At 39.3% G+C, this 24,241-nt stretch overlaps 5 protein-coding genes across 6 annotated transcripts in view; 3 read left to right on the top strand and 2 right to left on the bottom strand.

The window, feature by feature from the left end:
• The first annotated feature begins 1,349 nt into the window (after positions 1–1,349).
• Positions 1,350–2,815, top strand: LOC119779484 (endonuclease domain-containing 1 protein-like). Its single transcript, XM_038279143.1, has 2 exons — positions 1,350–1,769; positions 1,923–2,815. Exons 1-2 carry the CDS (start codon positions 1,476–1,478, stop codon positions 2,514–2,516), a joined length of 888 nt encoding a protein of 295 aa, XP_038135071.1. The 5' UTR covers positions 1,350–1,475; the 3' UTR covers positions 2,517–2,815.
• A 2,086-nt stretch (positions 2,816–4,901) lies between these two features.
• Positions 4,902–6,606, top strand: LOC119779479 (endonuclease domain-containing 1 protein-like). The gene is made up of 2 exons (XM_038279140.1): positions 4,902–5,362; positions 5,586–6,606. The coding sequence occupies exons 1-2, from the start codon at positions 5,042–5,044 to the stop codon at positions 6,165–6,167; spliced, it is 903 nt and encodes a 300-aa protein (XP_038135068.1). The 5' UTR covers positions 4,902–5,041; the 3' UTR covers positions 6,168–6,606.
• Positions 6,607–7,319: 713 nt separating this feature from the next.
• On the bottom strand, positions 7,320–8,173 carry ufsp1 (UFM1-specific peptidase 1 (non-functional)). Its single transcript, XM_038279141.1, has one exon. It carries the CDS (start codon positions 8,149–8,151, stop codon positions 7,429–7,431), a length of 723 nt encoding a protein of 240 aa, XP_038135069.1. The 5' UTR covers positions 8,152–8,173; the 3' UTR covers positions 7,320–7,428.
• A 76-nt stretch (positions 8,174–8,249) lies between these two features.
• Positions 8,250–10,152, top strand: pop7 (POP7 homolog, ribonuclease P/MRP subunit). The gene is made up of 2 exons (XM_038279113.1): positions 8,250–8,315; positions 9,154–10,152. The coding sequence occupies exon 2, from the start codon at positions 9,157–9,159 to the stop codon at positions 9,610–9,612; it is 456 nt and encodes a 151-aa protein (XP_038135041.1). The 5' UTR covers positions 8,250–8,315; positions 9,154–9,156; the 3' UTR covers positions 9,613–10,152.
• Positions 10,153–10,622: 470 nt separating this feature from the next.
• The window catches only part of epoa (erythropoietin a), a 20,007-nt gene continuing 6,388 nt past the window's right edge, over positions 10,623–24,241 (bottom strand). For both annotated transcript variants that reach the window (XM_038279112.1, XM_038279111.1), the window contains exons 2-5: positions 20,083–20,213; positions 19,852–19,938; positions 19,407–19,571; positions 10,623–11,706 (exon numbers count right to left, since the gene is read on the bottom strand). In XM_038279112.1, coding sequence (XP_038135040.1) covers positions 11,554–11,706; positions 19,407–19,571; positions 19,852–19,938; positions 20,083–20,213 — 536 coding nt within the window. In that variant the 3' untranslated portion in view covers positions 10,623–11,553. The remainder of the gene's footprint in view (positions 11,707–19,406; positions 19,572–19,851; positions 19,939–20,082; positions 20,214–24,241) is intronic.

Raw genomic sequence — 24,241 nt, 5'->3', positions numbered from 1 at the left:
TCTGTACCCTTCCCTAGGTTTGCTCCTCAAGGCAGTCCTGTCTCAGACAATCTCTTTTGCGTGATGCGAGGTATTTAGACTCCAACATGCACATTTAACTGTGGTGCCTATAGAAGGTGCATGCCTTTTCTTAATCATGTCCAATACAATTCATTAACCATAAGTGGAGGCCATTTTTTTTTTTAATTTATGCTTTTTCAGAGTTAAACAGACAAGACAAAAAAGAGAAAAAAATACAGCAAAACAGTACACAAGTACAGCAAAAACAAAAAACAACACAAAACAGTGTCAGCAAACTGGAGAACTGATAACAGGATAAAAGATGTACTAATTAAACTGTAGAGCATATTAAAGCAAAAGGCAGAGTCAGAGAGGACAACAAACAATTCTGAAGACATTGTGTCAAGCGGATCAACATAAAACATGGGATATCAATAAAAGAAGAGTGCAATAAAGGATGACAGTATTGAGATAATAATGAATAATAAAAAAAAGAATAAAAAAAAAAGAAAAAAGGTCCAGAAAAGTATGAGAGTCATTTTAACCCATTATTTTGAATGTGTCTATTAAAAGGACCCCACACATCAAGGAACTTATCATGATTGTCTGACAAAGAGTATCGAATTTCTTCGAGATAGATACAGGAAACCATATCATTGAGCCATTTCTTGAAGCATGGAGAGGTAGAGGATTTCCATTCCAGCAGAATAACCCATTTCGCAACCACCAAACCAAACATTACAGCCTGCTGCAGAGACATGCGAAGAGTAATAGAGAATTTAGAGCAACCAAGAATTACCAAATGGTTTTCCGGATATAGAACTTTGTCGTTTTTGTGTTTTTTAAGCGGCGTTACTATAAAATTTAAATATTCTGTACCAGAAGTCCATAAGCTTAGGGCAGGAGCAAAACAAATGACCCAAAGTCCCATTATCTGATTCACATTTGTCACATGTTGGAGAGACACTGGGAAATTAAGTTAAGTTTGGTTTTAGAAAAGTGCAAACAATGGATAACCTTGAATTGAATAAGTTGCAATCTGGAATTAGTGGAACAGGTTTTGATCCTTGACAGACTCAAATTCCACATCTCATCAAGTGGAGGCCATTTTAGCAGTTGAAACGTCTCAAGGACGATCAGTGGAAAAAGCTCAATTCGAAGCCTCATGACAAATGCTGATTAACCATAGCTAGATAGGATGGAAGGCTTTTCGTTTTCTTTTCTGTTGGTAGGAGATGCATTTGACCCTTTGCTGCTGGTTACTGAATGTTTTTCCTGTCAGTGGGTGGATCTGCTCTGCCTAAAGTCCATCACTTGCATACTTTCTCCAGATTACACAGAGGTGTGAACACGTGTAAAACCTGCATAACTTTTTCTGCTGAACACCACAGGACAAACTGAGACACATTCAGATATTAAACACGAATTTAGCAGCAGGTGGATTTGGGTTGAAGACATTGTTTCATATTTTGATTATGGCGTTTTGGCTATGGATGGGTTTCTGGCTTGCAAGCTTATTATTGGCAGCGGTACAAGGGCGAGTGGAAATAGAGCTATCTCCAGAGTGCAGAGAATTTCTCTACATGGGAACACCACCGACAGGTCTGGAACACCACTCTGTTAAGTACATATGTCAGTTTTACCGCAAGAAGCCTCGCTATGTGACTCTGTACAACATGGAAGATCACATTCCTATTTACTCTGCCTACATCTTTAAACGCTCGGATGGGGAGAACTGCATTGATGTTCCCTGGATGTACGAGCCACAGGTAAGGAGAGCAGGAAAACTGGTCGGACAACTAAAACATTGAATCAAGAAGCGATTACTTTGCTTTTTTGCATGTTTTTGCCCCATGCTTTATTTCTTGATGACATGTAATGACATGCGTCATGCTTGTTCTCTTGTTCTGTGTCCTGCACAGCTGTCCACTCTTACAGAAACAGAAGAGATGCAGCCCTTTCCTCATGGTTACATGCACATGAACTTTGAAGACGCTCAAGCGATTCTCGACGACTACACCAACGCAATACTCTACGAGCGAGGGACCCTGAACCCAGACGAGCATCAGAACGAGCTCGAAGACAAGGCCTCCACTTACACCCTCACCAACGTCGTCCCCATGGTGCCCGACTTCAGCGACAGAATCTGGAACAGACAGGAGCACATCATCCGCAAACGGCTGAACAACTACTGCCGCGGGAAGGCCTTTATAGTGACCGGGATAACCACGTCAGGGAAGATGATCCGTAGAGAAAACATGAACCGGATCGCCGTGCCCACCTACCTGTGGTCGGCTTACTGCTGCGCCGACTACGACCACAACACCCCTTTTACAGAGCGCTTTAAGTTCCCGTCTTTTGCTCATTATGCCCTGAATGATGATGAGAATAACGAAGTTGTGGAGCTCACCGTCCCTAAGCTGAAGGAGTTCCTCAAGAAGACAATGTTTGTGAATCAGAACTTTCAAATTTTTGTAGGGGACTGCAAACCTATATCATCCGGGAAAGCTGACTAAGAAAAGTATTTTAGTTAAATTGTGAGTTTAAAGAAAAATAAGGTTACTACTACTAATAATTTCACTATATGAAAAATATACAATAAAAGCTTTTTAACCAACAATATAAGCAGAATCTTATCATAGAATATGTTTTTTTGTGGCTTGTTAACACATGTGACAGTGATTACAGAACTTTATTCTCTATATAAGATTTCTTATAGTGTCATATAAGAAAAAAAAAAGAAAGTTACAGACAAGAGGATGTTCAGAACAAGAACCCAGATTGAAATACTAATAGAAATCAGTTAGGGTTGTTGTTAGCTGTTCATATAAACCAGAAGTCCAGTTCTCATATCACACCTGAATTAAATAAATGTCTCATTGCCAGGCCTCTGTGGAGCTGACTGACCTGCTGATGAGGGAGTTTAAATAATCAAGGACTAGGACTAGGCTTGGGCATCAATTACTGAAACAACCTCAATATTTTAACATAAAAAAATATTGCATGAAGTTGAAATATGATTACTACATGACAAATTTACAGCTTATCAATTAGCAGAAAGGGACCTGTATGAAAAGCCTTAAAAGGAGGTATGTAATCATCCACCACAAGAACCATAAACTCTCTTAGTTATCCGTCAGGAACATTATTTCATCTTACAAAAACCTTCTGAATGAATCCTCTGATTATATATAAATAAAATGTTGTATCAAGCTGTCTTTGGTTATTTTTTTAAGCCTAATTTAATATTAGAAGTGTCAGGTAGTACATGAACATCATTTTCTAGATCAGGGAACTGCTTGTAAATGAATGAATAGGAATGATGGGAATGGTATGAAGTTTCAGCAGCTGATTAAGAGATGCTGACTAAGGTATTACCATCAGATGATTTGAGGTGCAGCTGAGAAATATTTAACCTGTTTAAGCCTAGATTGTTTTTTTTTTCAAACCCCTAAAACCTAAAATAAATAATAATAAAAAAAAAACAACAACACAGCTATTCTGGATTTCTCAGTCATTCACATAATTTGTGACCAAGATCTCCCACCTAGGTGGTTGTTACAACCATATTGAAACAGATAAAATAGTGCAACAACGTCAGTTATCTTTTAAAAATTTCAATATTGAAGTCCAGATAATGTCACACACATTGTCCAAACTTGGAACCTGTAAATTAGCGAGAATCTCCATCTCAGTTCTGAATAGAAATAGAAAATGATTATGTTGTGACAAATAAATTTTGAAGCCTATCATTTGGATCATAAATGCTGTCTTACTGTATTATTATAGTTATAGTGTGCCATCAAGTGTTTTTGAGCGTTCAGATAACCATGCCAGGCTCTACTAATATTCAGCTCTTGTGTCACAGCTATATAGCAAGCCTCTGCTTCACCATTAACATATCCAGGTATTGTTATTGTTGACTAAAACATAAATGTATTCATCTTCGATCCCTTTTGTTTAAAACCTGATTCACTTTTAAAAGCCCTACTTTGAAATTAAACGCTGATATGTGGTTATCTTAATTTATTTAATGGGAGGAGCAGTAGGTTGCAGACTCTGGACTGGAGGACCTTTGTCTTTCTAATGTCATATATGTAGTTGTTTAAAAAACTTCCTTGTCATTATTCAACTTCACATTCAGCCTCTGAAGCGTTGGAACGCCAATACACAATCCCCCAATGATAGAAAATCTGAGAAGATTATTCCTTACATCAACATTACCACTTTGTTAACATTACCACTCGGTTAAGGTTGTAATAGCTTATCTTTTTGATTTTTTATACATCTGTCTGTTGACTTTTTTTTAGCTAAATTTAGTCACAGATTGGTGTATACGAGTTGAGAAAAGGCCTTAAAAGGTATAAATATAGTTTAGAAAAGTGTAAGTCATAATATGTGAAAGCATGCACAGTATTTTCAGAATTTATTTCTACTTGTTTCCTTTAAAATGTGCAGCTTTCTAAGATGTCAGCATAAAAAGGGAAAAGACTGGTTGAGGTGAGGTAACTGGAGCTAATTCAGCATCAAACAATGCTGTTATTTTCTTTTTAATTACTTATGTTTGCATGCTAAATAAACATAGATCAGGTAATTTTATTGCTAGTTTAGGTTCTAATCTCTGAAGATGAGTTTCCTCTGCAGACATGGGCATGGATCACATCTCTATTTTAGTTCCTAGTGAAATTTAAGACTAATGCAAACGCTGGATTAAAGCCATCCATGTTTCTCCTGCATGTATTCCACAAAGTCATGCCAGCAATGTGAAAAAGAGGTGCGATAAAACGCTCTCAGTGACTGATAACATTCAGTGCCTTAAACTACTTCTAGTTCACTTGCAGCAATTTGAATATATGGAAAGACTTTACGATGCGATATCAGTTGGAAGCACTGATGAGGCAGGAAGGGAAATGTTGAGTTGATAGAGCCGAAACGGAGGCTGTACTTTTTGGACACTGGAAATTGCAGCCTCATTCACCAGAGGAATCACAAAGACCTGCAGGTGCATCCAGAAAGTGAGAAAAAACAAGCTGCAGCGACGATGCCTACGTCTGCAAACCGTGTGCTTTCCCTGGCAGCTGTTCTGATGGTGCTCACCTCTGTGGTACAGCAAGGGGCCCAGGCAGGAGTAGTGAGCGACTTCAACCATGCAGAGCGCTGCAAGGATTCTCTGTACATGGGAACTCCACCGAGAGGATACCTCGGCAACAGCTTTAAGAGGATCTGCCAGAGATACGAAGATAAACCCCGCTATGCCACAGTCTATGACCCCCAAAGACACATCCCCATCTACTCAGCGTATACGTTCAAGAAGTCAGATGGAGAGAAAAAGGTGGACTTCCCCTGGATGTTTGAACCTCAGGTGGGTTTTAATCTATCATCCTGTTTAAGTTAAACAAATTAGAAAATGTTTTCTATTTAAAATCCTACTTCTATCCTTTGGGAACTAAGTTTAAATATCACAAGGCCCTGCCTTTACAAAGAAAACTTTGAGATAGGCTCCCTTGTGGAATAAAAAGTAAGGTTTGATTAGTTACACAGTAGATCTACAGAAATATTAGCAGGATTTTTACTTCTCTCGACAGTTGGCATCAGAAAAGAGCAGCAGCAACATGGAGCCTTTCCCCCAGTCTACAAGCATGCATATGAACTTTGAGGACACCCAGGCAGTCCTAGAAGACTACGCTGACGTTGTTCAGTATGAACGTGGCCAACTAAACCCAGACGAGCATCAGGCCGACCCTATGGACAAAGCCTCCACCTACAGCTTGACGAACGTGGTGCCTCAGATAAGAGAGTTTAACCTGGGCCCCTGGGCCGAACACCAGGACATCATCCGCAAACGCCTCAACAACTACTGCCGAGGAAAGGCCTACATCATCACCGGGGTCACCACCTCGGGACACACCATCCGTCGCAACAACATGGACAGAGTGGCTGTGCCAGAGTACATGTGGTCGGCCTATTGCTGCACGCAGTTCGACCAGAATGCCCCGTACTTCGTGCGCTACAAGTTTCCTGTGTTTGGGGCGTACGGGCTCAACGATCGCATCAACAACCAGATGGTGGAAGTTCCCCTGAAGAATTTAGAGAAGTTCCTTAAAGGAAGGATGGATGTGGACAAGAACTTCCAGATTTTCTACAATGACTGTGTACCAGATAACTAAGAAAATCTATGTAATGATAACTTAGATGTTATAAGTATAGAAGTTAATAAAAAAAAGCCTGAGCTTGTTGTAGTTAGAAAGAAATTATACATTGAATTGAACAGATTGACAGGAACTAGGAGCATTTTAGTCAATTTATTACCCGATTATCCATGTGTTATACTATTAAGTCTCAATTCATCCAGATTCATTAATATTGTAGAAATGCAGATGTATCTTATGTCAAATCAGTCAAAGACATAGGTAAAGGCATAAGATGGTCAAAGGGAGAGCAACTCAAAGAAAAGGGTTCGCTACCATCATTCCAACTAAACATATAAATAAAAAATCCAATAAAGATCGATTGTACACTACACTTTTTAAAATGTATTGTTCCATTTATAATTTCATTGCCTTGTGTGAAAAAAAAATACGTGAAATAAACAACATGCCAGTTTGATACGCTTCGTTTTCTGAATTTTTTTTTTCCTCTCTACTGATGGGTTTAGAAAGATTTAAGTTTCGAATAGAGTAGAAAATCCCTTTATTGTCCCAGAAGTGGTCACACAAATGTGGACCTTAGAAAGTGTATAAAAATAACAGAATAAGTTACAGAGTTAAGAAAATAAACAGATAAGTATTGTACTGTACTATACAGTGTATTTGCAATAGATAAATGATCTGTATCTGGGGAGTAAATAATCAATAACAGCTGTGGACATTTTTATAGTAATGGATATGTGAAAAATTGCAGCAACACCAGAGATGTGCAAAAATGACAGCAGTATGTTATTTAAGTGACTAAGACAGAAACTGTGCAAAATAAGCCTGAATGTAACAACTTATTGAGGTTGTTGGGAACAGTGATGGTTATAAAATCTTCCAGCTGCTGAGAGGAAGGATCTGTGATAACGCTCCCTGGTGCATTTAGGGTGAAGCAGTCTGTCATTTAAGGAGCTTTCCAGTTCAGCACCAGCTTCATGCATGGGGTGGGAAACATTATCCAACAGATATATTACTTTAGTTAGGGTCCTTTTGTTTTCCTTTTGTGATTCAAATCCTAGTATTTCCTCAAATCAAAATGCAATTTCCAGAAACCTGAAGAAGAAAATGAATAATCTGTTTCTACAACTAAAAACCAGGAATCAAAAACAAAAAACCAGGAATCTGAAGTGAATGTTTTGACAGCAATTTATTGGAACCATGGACAAAAATTACATCAGATGAATTCACACTTCAACCACTAGATGGCACTAGAGGTAACGTTAACATATTCCGTCTGTTAATTTCTCTGTGTGGCTGTCTGAGGCAGACAGAGGTTATAAAAAGAGGACTGGTCCAGTGATGAGACTCGTTTCCATGACACCCAGCCCCTCCTCTGCAGCTCTGTCTCCTCCAGCTGTCTCCCATAGTAATGAGGATCAACCACTAGTAGGTAGCTCCCCCTGTCCCCGGTACAAACCCCTAATATACCCTTAGAGGAATTGTCCCTGTCTCCTCCCATCATGACTGGAGAACAGTGCTTCTCAAAGTGCTGATGGAGCTCCTCCACTGCAACCTGCTCCAGCTCTGCTCCTCCACCTCTAACGTGCACCACCTTACAGGGGACATCATAGAAGAAGTCCAGCACCAAGGAGGCTTCAAAGGTCCCTATCCAGTCCTTGGAGCCTAAGAAAGAGCCTGGTTTGTCCCCCATGGTCACCAAGGCTTTCTGGATCTGAGGGAGGCTTGGAGCGACTGTCTCCTGCTTTTTAACCAGGGGGCTATTAAAGTAGATCCATGAAGCCATGGTCTGGATGGTTCGGTATCCACAGCCCCATCCTCTGTCATCTTGTCCATCACAGCCATAGTGAAAGTACAGGTAGTCTCCTCTAAGCAGGGATCGTTTCACAGGGTCTGTTAGTGGATCAGGGAGACCAGCGTGCACATTCTTTAATAAAGTCTCAATTTTCTTATTCCTTTCATTTCCAGTGTCACCCCAGTCTATTTCCCTATCAGATGCCATTTTTTAACGTCTTTAAAGGAAAACGGCACTTTTTCCACTTGAAGATCCGAAAAGTTCCAGCTGAATGTTTACTTCCGGGTTAGAAACGTCACGTCCGGTTTTGTACGGATACGGGGGGAAATTATGGCGACGACCTGAAGCAACGATTAAACTGTTTTCTGGAGGTAAATCCCCTCATTTTGTCGATAGTTTATCAGCATTACATCTTAACGCATCAATTCATTTCAGGGTACATTCAATTATTTATGTCGGTCGTTTCTTTATCTTTTCTGTCAACGTGCTTATTTTTTTCAGCTTGACGCTGGTTTATGTCGTAGCAGAAATTTTGACAATAAAGATTGATTATCATTAATTATGTAACGAAAATGAACAAACAGAGAAGCAAAATCGTTCGACGGTTTCTTTTAAATCCACATTTTTCGATTTAGGATCCAGCCTGGGTGTGTGCGCGCTCCATTTCAGAGCCGGGGCGTGCAGGCGGCGCAGCGGTTAGGCGGGGTTTAGCTTCTTGGAGATTAACCTTTGCTTAATGATGGAAAAAATCCTCATTTGATCCAACAGCAGTGCTAGTAAAGAGCCACTTTGTTTATGCTAGTTACATAAACGTAACTGTGTGTTCTGGAGACCAAGTTTTCTAATTTATGTTGAGCACAAGTTTGAGGGTTTGTTTGGTTTTCAGATGTGATCCCCTTTCATATTTCCATCATGGAGTCTAAATCTATTTGTCTTAATTCAGTAAGTAAATGTAACAGGCAAATAACCACTGAATAATAGAATAATCAGTTTATCTTATAAAATATGAAGGAGTAACATGATTTGAGGTGAACTTGAGGTGATTTTATAGACTATTGTATCTTTCTGGTCAGTTCTTTCTCATGCTAATTTCTGTTTGACTTTCTTAAATGCTGAGGTTAATTACTTATTTTTTTTTACATTTATGTGCTTTATTTTAACTTTTAAATAAGTATGCAAACAAGTCTTTCCTTTCTTCATCTCAACTAGAAAATGACTGAACCACGCAACCCTGGGATGTCCGCCATCCCTCAGAATAACCCCACCCAGACTGAGACCAGCGCCCAGGCGGTGGAGATGGATCCAGTGGAGTACACTCTGAGGAAGCGTCTCCCCCGGAAACTTCCAAAGAGGCGGAACGACGTCTACGTTAACATGAAAACCGATTTCCGGGCTCAGTTGGCGCGTTGTCAGAAGCTGCTGGAGGGTGGGGGTCACAGGGAGATATGCGTCCATGGGTTGGGTCTGGCTATCAACAGAGCGATTAACATTGCACTGCAGCTGCAGGCCAGTAGTCAGGGGGCTCTGCAGCTGGCTGCCAACACCTCCACAGTGGAGCTCATTGACGACCTGGAGCCTGAAGATCCTGACGAGGCGGGAGAGCCCATGACGCGTACGCGTAATAATTCAGCCATTCATATCAAAGTTTTCTACCCTGTTCCTCAGTGACCTTAAGATGTTATCTGTTGTATTTCTCATGAAATTTCTTATTTTTAAAAATGTTATTTCTTTTTTTAAAGAAAAAAAGAACCAATGTTTTGTGTTACATTTTTATGTTGCGACTCATAAATGAGCAGAAAACCAAGAAGTGGTGTGTGTTTTCAGGTGAATCCTCTCTAATGGACTTGTGAACATTATTTTCCATGTGTTTTCCTGCTCATCAGACATCTTAACCTGCTGATGTATTGTCCAGTAGTTTGCATGTCTTCACAAAATAATTGTCTCAAAAAAATGGAATCTCCTGCATGTTATGAAAGTGTGTGCTATTACCATAAATGTCCAGTAGATGTCAGTATTTAGCACCAGTGAGTAAATCTGGATATTTTTCAGCAGCTATTCTTCAATTATTGCAGTTGCATGTTTTCCCATTGTTTACATTATTCAGCTAAGCTTGAACTGAGTTTATTTGTTGCCTTTACTCTTGATTGTTTTTGATGTTTGTTATAAAATTTCAGCAATAAAGACCATGTATTTGGTTTTATAAAATAATTGTTTGAGCCTTTCTTCAAGAATTACTCACAGGAAAAAAATGAAGGTTATGGCCCTACACAATCAACATTGACTGTGTGAGCTCTGTAAGGTGTTTTGGATATCAACAGCAGTGCTCTAACTCACAGATAAATGAACAAGACTTCCTGTTGACGTTTTTTTCCACCTACTTTATCCAAGAACAATATTTTGTATTTAAATAGTGGATTTTTGCAGCGATGGGACAAAACAATACAAAAAACAGGAAAGAAAATAGACACACATCCTCAAAAACATCTTGCACTTGCACAGCGACATATAAAAATACAGGAAAATAAACAAGGAAGTAATTATTGAGAAATGGCTGGGCATCCCTTTAAGAGAAAACCTAAAATTCCCAGGGTTAGAAGATTGCATGTATGTTTAATGACGTAAAAATAGAATAAGGGGAGGGGGGAAAAAACAAGTGTTAGCGTCAGCCTCTGGAAACATTTTTTTTTGCAATTACAGCTCTACAGGATGTTAATTGTAAAACTTTCCAGGCAGTCTAGCTATCAGTGGTTGGAGTCAGGATGAGTGTTGGGGTTAGACAGAATCTAAAACACAGATAACAGTTCCCATGCAGTGACCTCTGGCTCTCACACTACAACTATCAGCTTTGCGTGCCTCTGTTCTGCCTGTTAAGAGAAAACCATGCAGTTTAACACAGACGTTCAGATACAGAGTTTAGAAAAAAAGTCAGAGCAGCTTTATATTGCAAATATTTGCACATGTGCAAAATTTCCAGTGTACAAAAACAGGTAAGCATGACAACGCGGTAGTTTTAAATGGTAAGGACCTGTTACACAAAGACTAAAAAGCCTAAAAATAGAAAATCTGTATAAATAGTTCCTACACAACAAAAAAAAAAAAATCCAATATTTTACTGACCAATTCTAACAGACAATATCTCTGAGGCATAGTTAAATAAAAGTCAAAGGCATGTTGGTGAAGTCCCAGTTTTGCTTCTTTGTAACCTAAGAGTCTAATTTCCAGGTGCTATTAATAATTCCAGGGTGTTTGGTTCTGCTTTACCACTGTGACCAGACAGACACTGAAAAATTCAGTCTCGACTCACACGTTTACATCAACTCAAAAAGTGCAAGAGCGTGCCTGTAGAACAGCGATTGGAGCAGTGCTTTCCATCGGTATCTTTTTGGTAGGTGTGTGCTACAACACGTTCACGAGACACATTTACATTCCATGGCGCAGTCATCTCCTGTCCATCCAAAGCCTTGCAGGGACAATCCTTTCCCTCCACCCTCTTTATATTTGAGGGCCGGTCCTATACTGCATCCAGCTGCCACTGTGCAGGTTATCAAGTTCCACCACGTGCCTTTGGAAACACAAAGTACTTTGGCTTGGAGTGAGCCAGTCTGCTGATCAGCTGACGTCTTGCTTGCATGGCTGTGCATCCTTAAGGAGAAGGTGTACTTTGCCTCGCAGGAAATTGTGGTGAACTTGAAGCAGTTCTGCTGCTGAGGACACCGTCCATGTTCCCTCCATTCCCACAGTACTGGCAGGTGGGGTATATTCCTGGAAATGAACACAAAAACATGTGTTAACTCAAATACAGATAACTTTTTTCAGCCCAAGAGTCATTTTTAAAGCTTTAGAGTTTCTATGGCCTCCAAGAGCAGTTTTGCGAAGTCTAATAAGTTCCAACAAAGGCTTACAGTTTAAAAATTAGTCTTATGATACCTTTCAAGTGATCCATTGCCTGAGTCTTGCTATTTGAAAAATGTAGTTTATTGCATCAATGGAAATTATACAACATGGTACTTGGAATCTGCTTTCCGCTTTCTATATAAATATATATATAATTTTTCCCTCCCAGTGTTTTATACTCATTACACTGTCACAAGTACAGCGCAACATAGGAGCAGTGTGGGGATAAGGGTCTTTGCTCAGGGACCCAGATTGGCAGTCGGGGGGGTGGGTTTCGAACTTACAACCTTAGGCCCCGTCCACACGAAGTCAAAACGAACACGAAACGCTGATATTTTCCAAAACGTTTGTCGTAAAGACGGAGACGTAAAATAAATGTGATCGTTCACACGAATGCATGAAAACGCTGCAAAATGTATGCCAGGCCTGTAAGTGGCGCTGTGGTGCCAAAGCAAAAATAAGCGACGAAATGTTGGGCATGCGCACTAATATTTATACATGGTTGCCCTGCGGGTCCATTTTCGTGGTTCAGTCAAATTCAGGTGATGAACTATGTCGTCGATATTGCTCTGTTCTTCCTGGAGATATTCCAGAAGAAGAAGATTCTGTTGTAAGCCCGACAGCAGGGTGAGTAGCATGAGCAGCAACCATTCAACACAGTACGGCGCCATTGTTGTTGTGATACTGTGTCGCGCATGCGTGTTTAGAGGTGACGCTATGACGCATGCGTGTAAAAAAAAAATGCGGTTAGAGCGTAAAGATGGAAACGCGAAGACGGCGTTTCAAAATCTTCCCACTCTGAAGGCTGAATAAAAAAAAGATCGTTTGCAGACCCCCGAAACGCCGGCTTCGTGTGGATGAGAGGCTGGTTTGGTGAAAAATTTGTGCGTTTAGGCCAGGGTTCAGCTTCGTGTGGACGGGGCCTCAGTATTCCAAGGCCTATGCCCTAACCACTAGGCCTGCACTCCCCACTCAGGAGTGTTTGAAAGTATTCAAACTGTACACAAAACTCAACAGGTTTTACAGTCATGGGTTATTTACATAACACAGCTACCATTGCAAAGGAGTATTAAGATTGTAAGATTTAAGCGGAAAAATAGCAGGGATTTTCGCAGTATGATAGCTGCTGCTGCTACCAATAAATCTGGAAGGTGATGGTACCATATTCCCAAAGCTTAAAATCTATAATTCTACTGTAGGGAAAATAATTTGTAAAATTAAAATATGAAATCTTATAGCAAATTATACAAGAAGTGAACATTGCCCCAAAGTTAGTCAATTTAGGGCCTAATGAAACTAATAATTAAGAGAAGTAAAATGCCTTAATGCAATCAGCTGGGTTTCCTTAGAAAATCTGTAAGCAATCTGTCTGTGTGATTGGATTGCTTTGGCTCAAGAATTTAAGAACTATATCTAAAGCCTGGAATACACTGTGACATTTTCAGTCATTGCTTGAAGGCCCAACTCAAATTTTGCGAATCAATTGTACAGGTGCTGGTCATAAAATTAGAATATCATGAAAAAGTAGATTGATTTCAGTAATTCCATTTAAAAAGTGAAACTTGTATATTATATTCATACATTACATACAAACTCATATATTTCAGATGTTTATTTTGTTTAATTTTGATGATTACAAATGACAACAAATGAAAATCTCAAATTCATCATATCAGAAAATTAGAATATTGTGAAAAGGTTCAAAATTGATGGCCCCTGGTGCCACACTCTAATCAGCTAATTAACTCAAACCACCTGCAAAAGCCTTTAAATGGTCTTTCAGTCTAGTTCTATAGGCTACACAATCATGGGGAAGACTGCTGACTTGACAGTTGTCCAAAAGACGACCATCGACACCTTGCACAAGGAGGGCAAGACACAAAAGGTCATCGTTAAAGAGGCTGGCAGTTCACAGAGCTCAGTGTCCAAGCACATTAATAGAGAGGCGAAGGGAAGGAAAAGATGTGGTCGAAAAAAGTGTACAAGCAAGAGAGATAACCGCACCCTGGAGAGGATTGTGAAACAAAACCCATTCAAAAATGTGGGGGAGATTCACAAAGAGTGGACTGCAGCTGGAGTGAGTGCTTCAAGAACCACCACACACAGACGTATGAAAGACATGGGTTTCTGCTGTCGCATTCCTTGTGTCAAGCCACTCTTGAACCACAGACAGCGTCAGAAGCGTCTAAAGAGAAACAGGACTGGACTGCTGGTGAGTGGTCCAAAGTCATGTTCTCTGATGAAAGTAAATTTTGCATTTCCTTTGGAAATCAAGGTCCCAGAGTCTGGAGGAAAAGAAGAGAGGCACTTCATCCACGTTGCTTGAAGTCCAGTGTAAAGTTTCCACAGTCAGTGATGGTTTGGGGTGCCATGTCATCTGCTGGTGTTGGTCCATTGTGTTTTCTGAGGTCCAGGGTCAACGCAGCCACATACCAGGAAGTTTTAGAGCACTTCATGCTTCCTGCAGCTGACCAACTTTTTGGAGATACAGATTTCATTTTCCAACAGGACTTGGCACCTGCACACAGTGCCAAAGCTACCAGTACCTGGTTGAAGGACCATGGTATCCCTGTTCTTAATTGGCCAGCAAACTCTCCTGACCTTAACCCCATAGAGAATCTATGGGGTATTGTGAAGAAGAAGATGCAATACACCAGACCCAACAATTCAGAAGTGCTAAAAGCCACTATTAGAGCAACCTGGGCTATCATAACACCTGAGCAGTGCCACAGACTGATCGACTCCATGCCACGCCGCATTGCTGCAGTAATACAGGCCAAAGGAGGCCCAACTAAATACTGAGTGCTGTACATGCTCATACTTTTCATGTTCATACTTTTCAGTTGGCCAACATTTCTATAAATCCTTTGTTTTTATTGGTCTTCAGTAATATTCTAATTTTCTGATATGATGAATTTGAGATTTTCATTTGTTGTCATTTGTAATCATCAAAATTAAACAAAATAAACATCTGAAATATATGAGTTTGTATGTAATGTATGAATATAATATACAAGTTTCACTTTTTAAATGGAATTACTGAAATCAATCTACTTTTTCATGATATTCTAATTTTATGACCAGCACCTGTATGTCCTCACGCTTTATGATCCGATGCAATGTGACTACTCACACTGTGCATCCCAAAAGACAGGTTATGCAACAATATGCAACAAAATAAATAGAGGTAGTGAGTGAACCAATTTTTAGGGGTTTTAAAATGTATAGACAAGTTTCACAACAGGAACTGCAGGGGTTCCTGCTAAGAACTTCTAGGAGCATCTTGCAGAGAGTGCTCGGTGGTGTGCGGGAAGGAGAGTTGCAGATACAACACTATGAGGTCTATAGAGTTAATGAAGACAGCAACTCTATGTTGTTTTAAATAAAGTCACAAGAGTCACATTGTGTCTACCTGCCCCTATGTAAAACTCTAACAATAGTGCCGCCATCTTCAGGCATGAGACCGAGTCTTAAGGCTGGTTTAAACTCAGAAACCAGGTCATCTGCATGTGAGTCGCAGTTAAAGCAGATATGCCCCCGCCTCTTCAGCAGACACTCTGGTGCACCTCTCAAAAAATTGTAGGTGATCGCAGACAGTGCTGCAGACTGGAGGCCTCTGATTGATCAATCTACATCTGTTCTACACTATGCATTTTTCCTATTTGGTACCTTACCGGCTTGTTTTGTTTGCATGACTGCCATTGTGGAAAACGACTCATGAAGATGGACCAGCTAGAAGAGCGAGGTGCGTGAGATTGCTGGGACCCTTTTGTCACCTGGATCCCCGCTTCTTTTCACCCGCAGAGTACACCCTGGATGGGTTGCCAGTCTGTCGCAGGGGAGGAATTTTTCATTTTGATTTCAAAATCGCATTGGAGTGACGGGTTGGACCCTGTGCCAATAAGTCAGCATCATATTGTCGAATGACGAGCGGGATCCAGCTGTACAGGTGCAGACAGTAATCTCCACCTCTCCATCCTCCTTAACCACCACCCCATTTTTATAACAGGAATCATTCTAACCCTGGCTCTTTCAGTCGATTTTCTTCCTATGCAAGTGTTAATAAGTATCAAAGATTTTCAGGTTGTTTTTAACTTGCCTATCTACTCAATAAAGTCCAAAAACTAAAAAAAGAAAAGAATTTGGTGATTGTAAAATTAATCCATTTCATCTCACCATCTCCCAGTTTAATGCCGGGTGAGGTATTGATAAAGCAGCTTCTTTTAAAAAAATAAACGAGAATGCACCCATTTTAGAGCCATTACTATACAATGTAAATAAACACGGATCCTATTTAACCAGAAATATGTAGCAGAATTAGCTTGGTGGCAGAAGTAAACTGGAAATGCCAATTAAACTTGTCGATAAACAGAGTCTTTGGGGTGATATTGAATTTATTTTTATGTTAGAAATGTTTATGTGAGATGTCACAATATTTTTCTTAAAACTGACTAGTGTATTCTTAAAGGTATAGGGGAGGATTTCCGCTCAATTTTTAAAAGACCCACGCTCTCCACTTAAGAAAAAAAAATTCCTATTCCTATTAAACATGTGCAAGAGCATGCACAAGGCCATTTCTCCTCGTGCACGCTGTGTTTAAAAGTTGCTGTTTGCATCGCTCATACAAACTTACTTTCCAAAAGAAGAGTTGCAACTTTTCCACTATGTCAGACTCACCACTGGTAAGTGAAAATGGGGACGAGCACGTAGGACTGCCTTACATAAATGTACCACCGGAATGATTGAAAATTAGAAAGACCATTTATTTTGATGATCCAACCAGAAATAGAACATCCTCCACAATACCTGTAAGTGGTTGGAAGGTGTCTATACCAGTTGAAGGGGAGTGGCGGCCTAGTGGTTAGGGCAGAGGGCTTAGAATTCTGAGGTTCTGAGTTTGAGCCCCACTCCCACAGGCTGCCCCTCTGGCTCTCTGAGCAAGACCCTTAACCCTTGATTGCTCCCAATGTGCCCCATGATGGCAGCCAACTGCTCCCCAAGGGGATTGGTTAAATGCAGAGGTAAATTTCTCCGACGTGAGATTAATAAAGTAAAAAAAGAAAAAAAGAAGAACAATTTAAACATAGGATTAAATATTTGGCTACTTGCTGATTCAGGTTCAGATATAGTAGCACAGACTTAGTTAAGTCAGAGCTTTGAAGCCAGAGGCTTGAACTGATAAAGCTCAGGCTCACTAGGTTCCACAAAGCCGGACTCAGCTTTGGTGATGACGGGTTGAAATCTCCTATACCTAAAAAGATCCTTATGCCTATCCATGGGATAGTTACCAATGTCCCTCTGCTCACTGTCCATGTCTCAATAAGGCTAAGCTAGGCTAGGCTGGGCAAAGTTAGCTGCCCATTTCGCATTTGTGTTCCCCACACTCATATTACGCTCACACCTAGACCTGGTTGCGTAAATGTGTGGAAGCCTGTAGTTACCTGACATACATTGCAACAAGCAACCCTGTTCTCTTCCTTTGCAATTCACTAGTGTATAATGTCAGATGTAATAGAGAGACTGACATGGTTTTATTTGCTAAATTAACTAAGTGAACGTCATTGTTGTGCACCTGGATTTGCCAGATAATTCAGAGACATTAAGAGTTGGGCTAATTTCACCATTTGTTGCAGGAAACGCTTGCAGACGAATGTTTCCTTGAGCCACTACTTCACAAAGCTGAGCTTCTTAGATTGGTTGACTCACATAAGTTAAACATGCTGAAGGACCTTGTGACATCCCAGGATCTATGTCCACCATAGTCTTTACATGAAAACCAGATGGCCCTGATGCTATACTTTGTGATAGACCAGAACTTATCATAAGCCCTGCCCCTCAGCATCTCTTGGTACAGAATTTGGTGGCATTTCTAAAATTTGTCTCAAAGTGGGAGATATATTTAATTGAGCTGAGTTACACTTGAACTTCACGAAAGGACAGTAACAAAATGACTGAGAAGATTCTTATTTGCAAAATTTATCATCTAATGTACTATGGGAACACATTATATATTGGCAACGAAGCAGCTAAATAAACTGCTAGGCTTATTGAGCAATATTCTTGGACAGGTGAAGCTAAATAAAAGATCCTTGATATGCAATGTTTGATCGAACCTGACTAAAGCATATCAGCACAAACATCTCATACAAACTTAGGATGGTAATACTTAAGTCTTTTCTTTCAGGGATCTGTGCACCTAATAATAACAAATTCAACCCTGGATGTTCCTGTAAACCAAAGTATTCTAAAGTCAAATGAGAAGCCATATTTCTGAGAACTGGAACTTAACTCAAACGGAGTCATGTAAGCAATGGACCAATCTGCAGCCAAAGTAACACAGAAAAACATCCAATTATTGCAGCTTAATGTGCTTCTACATGCTACTGAATCATGAGGTGTCCATGTTTTTCTCATGATGTTGACAGAGTCAAAACATTGTCTGTGGAAAAACTCCTTTTCACACCTCGATTAGGTTAAGACCTTCATGCTGATCAATGCTAAGAAATACTGGAACTGGCATATTTAGGTCCAAATACGAAATTGATCAATAGTTATCATTTAGTAACAGACTTTCACACTGTTGTACATTGTCTTCATTAAAAAAATGCACTAAAGTAAAGATGTTTGTACATCATGCACCACAAAAGGTATGGAAAAAAACAAACTCTGCCAGGTAATGAAACCAGGTAACACAGAGTGCAGCCTGCAGTCATTATGCTGACCATGAACTCCACTGTATCCTAAAGGGTTTTAGCAACAAATTTGTTGCCATTTGCCCGACATCCAAAGCTTGAACAAAACTAGGTCACAAGGACAATGATCCCTTACATAGCAGATTTTCATAGCATACAGGTTTTGTAATGTTCAAGTCAAAGACCAAAATTTCCAATATACTGAAATACTTATCTGCGACATATGCACTACCATATTTCAAATCTTTGCACAAAACAATGAGCTAGAAGTTAAGCTTTGTTGCCAAGGGTGGTTATGAAAGCTACTAAAACTTTGCCAACTTTGTGTTTTAAATACTAACAGGTTGGATCTATTGGTACATTTTAAATGTAAATAAACCTTATTTTCCTTAGGCACATAATATATAAAACAACGTGGGTGTACTTTCATTTTGACCTAACCGTAAATATTTCAAGAGTATATTTTTGTAGACTCATTCTGTAAAGATGATGAAAATAATCATAGAGACCTAAGTTCCTATCATTATCTTGATTTAAACTTGGATACAATATTTTAAACAAAAAACTTAATAGCAACTCTGAGAATAACCATTATAGCAATTGGCTTACACAATGGACATTTTTTTTTACTGAATGCACATGCAAATCAAAGGCAAACAGCTATGCATGTCCAGTTTTATCCCTAAGGGCAATTGAAAGAGGTCAAATGTCACCCAGAGAGAACCCACATATGATAAAGCAAAATGGACACAATAAAGGGCCCGGCCAGGCAGGAATACTGGCTTCCCCACCATTGAAGATGGATTTGCAGTATTTCAAAGAAAGAAAATGGTTTTGAGGAATCTAAACATACATTCCACTCACATACTGACTCACTTGAAAGTTGAGGCTTCGTAGTACATTAGTGATGCTTTGCAGATTTCCAACGGTAGTGTCTATATGGCTGGTAAGGTCAGAGTTTGTCATCGATGTCCGTAGTAAGTTGAGGGCCTGTTGTAAAAGCCACAATCCACTCTGCACTTCCTGAGCTTGCTCCGTTGCCTTCCCAAGAGACAAACAAAACCAAAGAGTTAAGAGTCGTCTTTTGGAAGCGATAAGGATCATAGGATGTAGGAAGTAATCAGCTCTTCCGTAAGAAATTAACTGGAGTCACAGGTCTTCCTGACCAAAAAAAAAGAAGAAAATACTCAAGCAATAAAAGACCTCTATTATATTGTGAATGATAAACATTATATATGCTGTAAGCAGGTAGAGTTTGCCAGTGTTTTAGCACAGATTATAGTCGTAGTGTACATAGTGTCTGATTTCAGTGGCTACTTACGTCTTTCTTCTCCCATTCATCAAAGTTGACACTAGTTTTGGGAACAGAGACAGACTCTGACAAATCACATCCTTCTCTGCATGACTTCTAAGAAAAGACAAAAGAAAATCCCATTTACAGCCACCTCACTCAAGTTTCCCTAAACCAGTTTTATGCCTAGAAAACAGCAGCTATGCTCTAATTGTCTTTCTTTGAGTTGCGTCTTACTGCAGTCATACATTTTTCTCTCACCATAGCGACTTCGGCGTCTCGTGCTTCCTGAATGAAATGGTTCAAGAATCTCAGGTCACAGATTGGCCTTAGTGGGGACAGTAGGCCTGGACGGGTCCACTCCAACACTAACAGCAGCAAGGCGAACAGTCCTGCATACAGACAAACAGTCACATTTACTCAATGGCTGAGAGGTTATAAGAGCCATCGATCACATGCAAACATCAGAGATTATTTCTGTCCCCTTTGAGCAGCATAAGACATATGTCTAACATAGCTTGTGATTACAAAGAGACATTCATACTACAATATCATCTCTCTGCTTCATGTCTTATGACTTGAGTATGCTTTGATGTTACACGGTGATATGCAGTCTTATGTATAATTCACAAGTGTTGAAAAGTTACCTTTTTTATTCGTGTCCTATTTAAAACACAGTAGCTACAGTGGAGTATATTTTGAATTTAGACCTACAAAAAGTTCAAATCGGATATGTACCCATCTGTACATAAAAAGACACAAACCTGATTCTCCTCACTGTATATGACATAAAACCAGGCTAAACATTTTTAAGCAATGAGACCTACATTGTTTTAAATTTGTAACTTCAAAACCACTGACAATAATAGGTACCTCATGCATTCAGACTCTTTATCTGATAAAGTTTACCATATAGTGCAGAAATAATGTTTTTAGGAGGACATCAAGATGTTCTTTTTAAGTTCTTTAAAAGTATAAATAAGTTGCACCTTGGCCAAAAAAGTGAAGAGCGTTAAAATGATGAGACATATTGAAGCCATCCATTGTTAATGTTCATACATTTGATCTCAATGCATGGCTGCTGAAAGCATTCATTGGTGAACACATGCATGTATTGGCTGATGCAGATACAGGAAAACCCCACTAATATTGGCCAAAAATATCATAGTCATATGTATCAGTCAACCATTAAATAGTACACCAGAGATTATACGGCTCATTTAAGGAACTCCATCAGCAAGCTAATTACATTAAAGTCCCACGAGAGACTCGAGAGACGAGACTCAATCTTTGGGATTTTTAACTATCAAGGAACAACTACTACTTTCTCTGGAACCCTCCAGCAACAAGTCCTCCAGAAGGGGCCCTAAACTAGAAAGTGAAACTGACAATACTGAAGAGAAAGTGAAACTTTAACTGGTTAAAATGTCCTTAAAAGGTTTGAAAGTCTTTCTCTGGTCATGAGCCTTACATTTTTTTTCTGAGGTTGTTCAGTGTGATAACTCACCACCAGTTCAAATCTCTAAGAAGTTAAGGCAACATATAAAAAGGCCCTTTCAATGACAGAAAAAAAGGAAGGAGAACATGAAGTTAAGATTTGAACTTTTCATCATTCGGCATCATTTTCTGAAGAGATTCTGCTGCAGCAACAGATTGCGCAGTCACAAAATTGTGAGTATGGAGGGGAGTCATTTTCATGCTGCACTCATACAATGCAACATATTAAATTGAAATAGGACTTGAAATGAGCCCATGTGTGGGGCGTAATGATCCACACATGGGCTTATTTGGCTCATTGGAACTTGAGTCACTTCTGTGCATCTTCTTTTTGATTGTTCAACCGCTTCATAGATGATTAACTGTTTTGTCTTTTATTCTGTTCAGCTATGCATACAGTAGCTGTCAGATTCTGCAGACCTTTCACTCATTCATTAATTGTCAGTCTTTCATAATCTGAATGAGAGGCTTCACACATTGGAAAAACAATTGTGAGGACAAAACATCGCTGGAGTATATCCTGCTCTTGAAGGCAACCTGTACAAATTGCTTTTAATTGGCTTCTACTACATTTCATTAAGCCGGCCGTACACTGTGTGATTTTCCAGGCATGCGAGAATTTTTCGATCGGGCTGACTTTCAGCCTCATCTTGCGTCGTGTAGTGTACATGGGGTTACAAGGGGCGATCAGCCTTCCATGACCAACTCCCAATCAGGAATCTTGAGGTCGGGAGAAAATCAAAAATGTTTGAAATTCAGTCGGCCGTCATGGGCAAAACGCTCAGTGGGCATGCGCAAACAAGGATTCTTCTTCCTTCCTCCTTTAGAACTTGGTGTCCACAAAAAGCTCTAAGGAGTACAGAAAAGAGCATATTTTTGGTGTTGCTCTTTTCTTGGGCTTAATCATGACACTGATTCACTTTTGGTTAAACTAGGACCTGTTAAACCTAATAATCCAGTTATTGGATTAATTCATCATGCTGTTAGACAGTGACAAAGTATGATCTTTGGTAAGAGAATCATGTCAGGGCTTATTTCAGAACTTTTTTAGGGCCTTTATATGTTAATAACTAAATTAGATATGTTTTCCAACAATTTTCAATTTCAAATTTCCATTTTCAGTGAATACATTTTAATTTTTTCAACAGACTCAGGAGATTACTGGGAAAGCCTCAAACCCTTAAGGTTCATCATGACATAATATACAAAACAAACTGAAATAAATAACCTCTACAGAATAAGGCATCTTCCGTGGCATGGAGTGAGCATAAAAGTGGCAGCACCCCGAGTCTAGAACCAACTTCCCTTTGACCTGACTTTCCCTCCACCGTGATTTTAAACTCAAACTGAAGACCATGTTTTCTGCTTTGTCCGCCTTTATGGTTGTGTTTTTCGTTATATGATTTTACTCATTTTACTTCACTTCTTCTGTCACCTCAATATATTTTTTCAAAGCACTTCAGTATATAATAATATAGCACATAAATCAATATATTAATGTAAGAATAAGCAAAACCCATCAGATTTGTGTCAGTGTTATATAAATTTCTGCAAAATCTTGTTGGACGACACAATGTGTTTCGTTTCACACAAAAACCAAATGAAACCAAAAGATAAAGACCTTCTATCTTTAAATATGCTCTATCTAGAAGCCCTCAAGGGAATTTTTTTAGGGTTTTTTAGATAAAAAATATATATATATATTTTAATATATTTCAGCCATTGACAATGCATCTAAAAGGTGCAATAAATGTTTGTTCATGTCAAAAAGAAAGAGGTGGATAATAAAGACCCAGAAAGTTAAAAAGCCTTTACAGAGATTGGTTTAAACAATCTGACGACCCTAATCACCTGGTTAAGTAAACAGGATAGGGTGACCAGATGTCCTGATTGGAGTGGGACAGTCTGGGACAGTCACTGCTGTCCCGTTGTCCCACATACTGTCCCGCATTTGACTGGATCAAATCAGGAAAAAATAATAATCATATATATATATTTATATTTTTATATATTTACAGGTGTCTTCCTAAATGCAAATGCAAAGAAAAGAGAGCTGCAGTCACTGTCACAGAGCTGTGCAGTCACTGTCACAGAGCTGTGCAGTCGCCCCACGACATGACCAAGCTATAGATGGTAGGTGAAGGATGTTAATGAACAAAATATGAGGGACACTGAGATTAAAGAAAAACAAACAACAAAGCCACAACAAAGACTGTGGAATGGTTTCTAACTGTGTCATTTTTAGAGAGCTTTTTCTGAACTTTACCAAAGTTATTTTAATATTTAATCCGATGGCAATGCAATGCAAACCACAACGGTAAAAGCAGGTCACAGAAGACACACACAACTGAAAAATCAATGTAACAACATGCAATTTTCAAATTACAGAGGCATTCAGTTTTGGTCCCATTTGCATTTAACAAAAGTAAGACACTGGCTTTCTCACTCCAGCCCTTTAGGTGGCTGTAATATGTGGGATTTGCCCCAAACAGAAGGGGAAGTATGCATGTTGAAGTAAACATTTTTCCACAGAGCCGTAACAGTAAAGTTCTGCAACAATGGATGTGGGATGAGTGAGATTTCAAGGTCATGAAGTCAATTCTTGTCGTTAGAGCAAAGGAAATTTAAATCAGAATATGTGTTAAAAGAAAAAAAAGATATAAAAAATGGATCAAGTCAAATCAAGAAATAGATTTTTAACTAATTGTTCAGTCCTAGAAAAAAACCAACAAGTTATCATGAATAACTTTTTTTTGTGCAAAATTAAGTAAGTTAATTCAAATTTAGCTTTTTCCATTAACCTTCGATGTAATCCTCCAAACTGCGCATAAAAAATGTTGATGAAAATTAGCCAACTGACTCAATGAAATGTTTTAACCAATCAGATCAAGACATGATTAAAATGGCTCTGCAAAGTGACTTG

This window comes from Cyprinodon tularosa, unplaced genomic scaffold (genome assembly GCF_016077235.1).
Source record: "Cyprinodon tularosa strain WSP-4 unplaced genomic scaffold, ASM1607723v1 ctg148, whole genome shotgun sequence".
NCBI classification, from domain to species: Eukaryota; Metazoa; Chordata; class Actinopteri; order Cyprinodontiformes; family Cyprinodontidae; genus Cyprinodon; species Cyprinodon tularosa.
The sequence above is the reverse complement of the archived record's forward strand: the minus strand, read 5'-3'. Positions and strand labels throughout refer to the sequence as shown.

Excerpts from the sequence above, each read along its gene's own strand:
- LOC119779484 (XM_038279143.1), top strand. The coding sequence starts at position 1,476 with ATGGCGTTTTGGCTATGGATGGGTTTCTGGCTTGCAAGCTTATTATTG. Across the intron at positions 1,770-1,922 it reads CCTGGATGTACGAGCCACAG|CTGTCCACTCTTACAGAAAC; the intron begins GTAAGGAGAGCA and ends TGTCCTGCACAG.
- LOC119779479 (XM_038279140.1), top strand. The coding sequence starts at position 5,042 with ATGCCTACGTCTGCAAACCGTGTGCTTTCCCTGGCAGCTGTTCTGATG. Across the intron at positions 5,363-5,585 it reads CCTGGATGTTTGAACCTCAG|TTGGCATCAGAAAAGAGCAG; the intron begins GTGGGTTTTAAT and ends TTCTCTCGACAG.
- ufsp1 (XM_038279141.1), bottom strand. The coding sequence starts at position 8,151 with ATGGCATCTGATAGGGAAATAGACTGGGGTGACACTGGAAATGAAAGG.
- pop7 (XM_038279113.1), top strand. The coding sequence starts at position 9,157 with ATGACTGAACCACGCAACCCTGGGATGTCCGCCATCCCTCAGAATAAC.